This window comes from Aplysia californica, unplaced genomic scaffold (assembly GCF_000002075.1).
Source record: "Aplysia californica isolate F4 #8 unplaced genomic scaffold, AplCal3.0 scaffold00825, whole genome shotgun sequence".
Taxonomy (NCBI): domain Eukaryota; kingdom Metazoa; phylum Mollusca; class Gastropoda; order Aplysiida; family Aplysiidae; genus Aplysia; species Aplysia californica.
This window is the reverse complement of record NW_004798095.1, coordinates 252254-254562: the sequence shown is the minus strand read 5'-3', so window position 1 is coordinate 254562 and position 2309 is coordinate 252254. Positions and strand designations below refer to the sequence as shown.

Sequence of the window (2309 nt, the reverse complement as noted above, 5' to 3'; positions counted from 1 at the left end):
CCCCCAGGAAGAACAGCAAAAGAAATGACAACAACACCAGTACCACCACCACTAAAACCACAGCAGCAGCAACAACAACGACAAAAACTAAAACAAAAACACAACAACGACAACAACAAGAGCCACAAAAACAACAATTAAAAAAACAACAACAGCAACAACAGCGACAACCACAAACCATAATTACCATTGCCACCTATAACAACAAACCAACAAACAACAAAAGCAGAATTTAAAAAACCCATTACAACAGCCATCAGCATCAGCAGCACCATCACTACGTCCACCATAAAAAACCACAACAACAGTAACAACATTAACAACACCCATTCCATCCACCATCACCACTACCATTACCACCAACAGAAATAACAAGAAAAAACAAGCAAGAGCAACAGCAGCAGCAGCACCACCAACAACAACAGCAGCAGCAAAACAGCACCACAATCACCCCCAACAACAGCAACAACAACAACAACAGCAGCAGCAGCAACAACAGCAAAAATGCCACCACCATCACCACCAACAATAGCAACAACAACAACAGCAACAACAACAACAACATCAACAGCAGCAGCAGCAGCAACAACAGCAAAAACGCAACCACCAACACCAACAACATCACCACCACCACCACTACAACCACCACCACCACCAACAACAGCGACAACAACAGCAGCAACAACAACAGCAGCAGCAATAGCAACAACAACAGCAGCAGCAGCACCACCACCACCAACAGCAACAACAATAAGACTAACCAGCTGGCGGGGTCATGCAAGGGTCACCCCCGCTGACCGGTGGAGACTGACCAGCGGAAGTATTAGCGCTCATAGTCACATGGTAACTCCAGTAATCCCTGACCTTTGACACTGTCACAGAACTGTTCTGGTAATCTGGAAAGACAGATTTTCTTTTACGCGCAAAGTAGTAACAATGGGTAGACCCAGAGCAATCTACTTGGAGAGCCTAAAAAAGGATAGGTGAAGAGGAAAGATGATGACAATGCAGATTTTCTGAGGGCATCCTATCAAAGAAATGAATGGAGAATCGTGATCGACGATGTCTGTCGCAGATCTGGCACTTGATGATACATGAAAAAAATGAGTACATATGTGTATAGAATATATTATTATCATAAATAAATACATATTTATCCAAAAATAAAATCTAAAAAAACAGAAAAAATAGAGAAAAATAGAGAAAAGAGAAAAGAAAGAGAGAAATCAAGCAATTTACCATTGATGTTTAAATCTGCAATAGGTTTAGTTCCCCTCTCTCCGACCCTATTCTCAGAGACAGTCACGTGGTAGGTGGTTGGTCCAGCCAGGGGTATAGGTGGTCTCCACTTGACCCTCAATTGCCCTCGTTCGGGGTACTCGCAGACAATTTCCGTAGGTGGATTTGGAACTGAGGAAGACAGCCCAGACACAACACAATGTCGTCACGCTCATTAGATAATTACCTCAGTCATTTTTGGCCGGTTTGGAGTTTTTATTTCTGAAATGAAGAGCATAGCCAGCTTGGCAATAATAATATAATTCACTTAGGCAAAAAAAATAATCCAAATATAAAATAAGTTGAGTGTACCAACATTCAAGTATTCCACAGAGTCAATTGTTCAAGAGAAACAGTTGGGTTTTTTCCTAATTTTTTCTTCAGAATGGCTAAAAATTATTTAAGAATTTATTTTATGAGCGTAACGGTGTGTCACGACACATTGGAATCAAGCGATCATCAGGTTTGGGGCATACGGCGTTTTAAATCCTGTTCATTTACCTTGCTTTTGATGAAAAAATACACCCATCTATCTTGAACAGAAGTCGATAGTTTTGCGATAGAAGGAGGGGGTGTTGCTTGACTTCAGAGGTAAAATTCACGAGAAAATGCCCGCCAAAGTTTGGTGACTTCCAAAGCTTGTGTATTCTTGGAAACTGCAAATGTATATCTTTTGTCTGTTTGATCAGCGTTTTTCAGCAAAATCCACACAGAAATGCATTTTCAAATGGATATAACCTTTCCCCCAACCCCATTCCTCAATAAAAAACAAAACAAAATCATGATAAGATTTGCCCCGTGAGCGGAGAAATGTCGGTTTCTTCGATTTCATTTGTTTGACGGGCGCTGGATTTCATCATGATGCCACACTTGTGTATTTTTGTATGGTCTGAATGTGAAACTCAGGGATGAAATTACACATGGATTTGTCAAATTTACAAAAATAGATTCATAATTAGTGCGTGAGAAATTTGACACAAACAGACACTAGCACAACATACATAAACTCTCTCTCTCTCTCTCTCTCTCTC

At 40.7% G+C, this 2309-nt stretch overlaps 1 protein-coding gene across 1 annotated transcript in view; it reads right to left on the bottom strand.

Annotated features, from left to right (window-relative positions):
• LOC101857520 (receptor-type tyrosine-protein phosphatase H) overlaps positions 1–2309 on the bottom strand; it is a gene marked incomplete at its 5' end in the record, with an annotated part of 52076 nt that overhangs the window by 17380 nt on the left and 32387 nt on the right. The window contains 2 exon segments of the mRNA XM_013088884.2: positions 762–896; positions 1240–1410. Of these exon segments, the coding sequence (XP_012944338.1) occupies positions 762–896; positions 1240–1410 (306 nt within the window).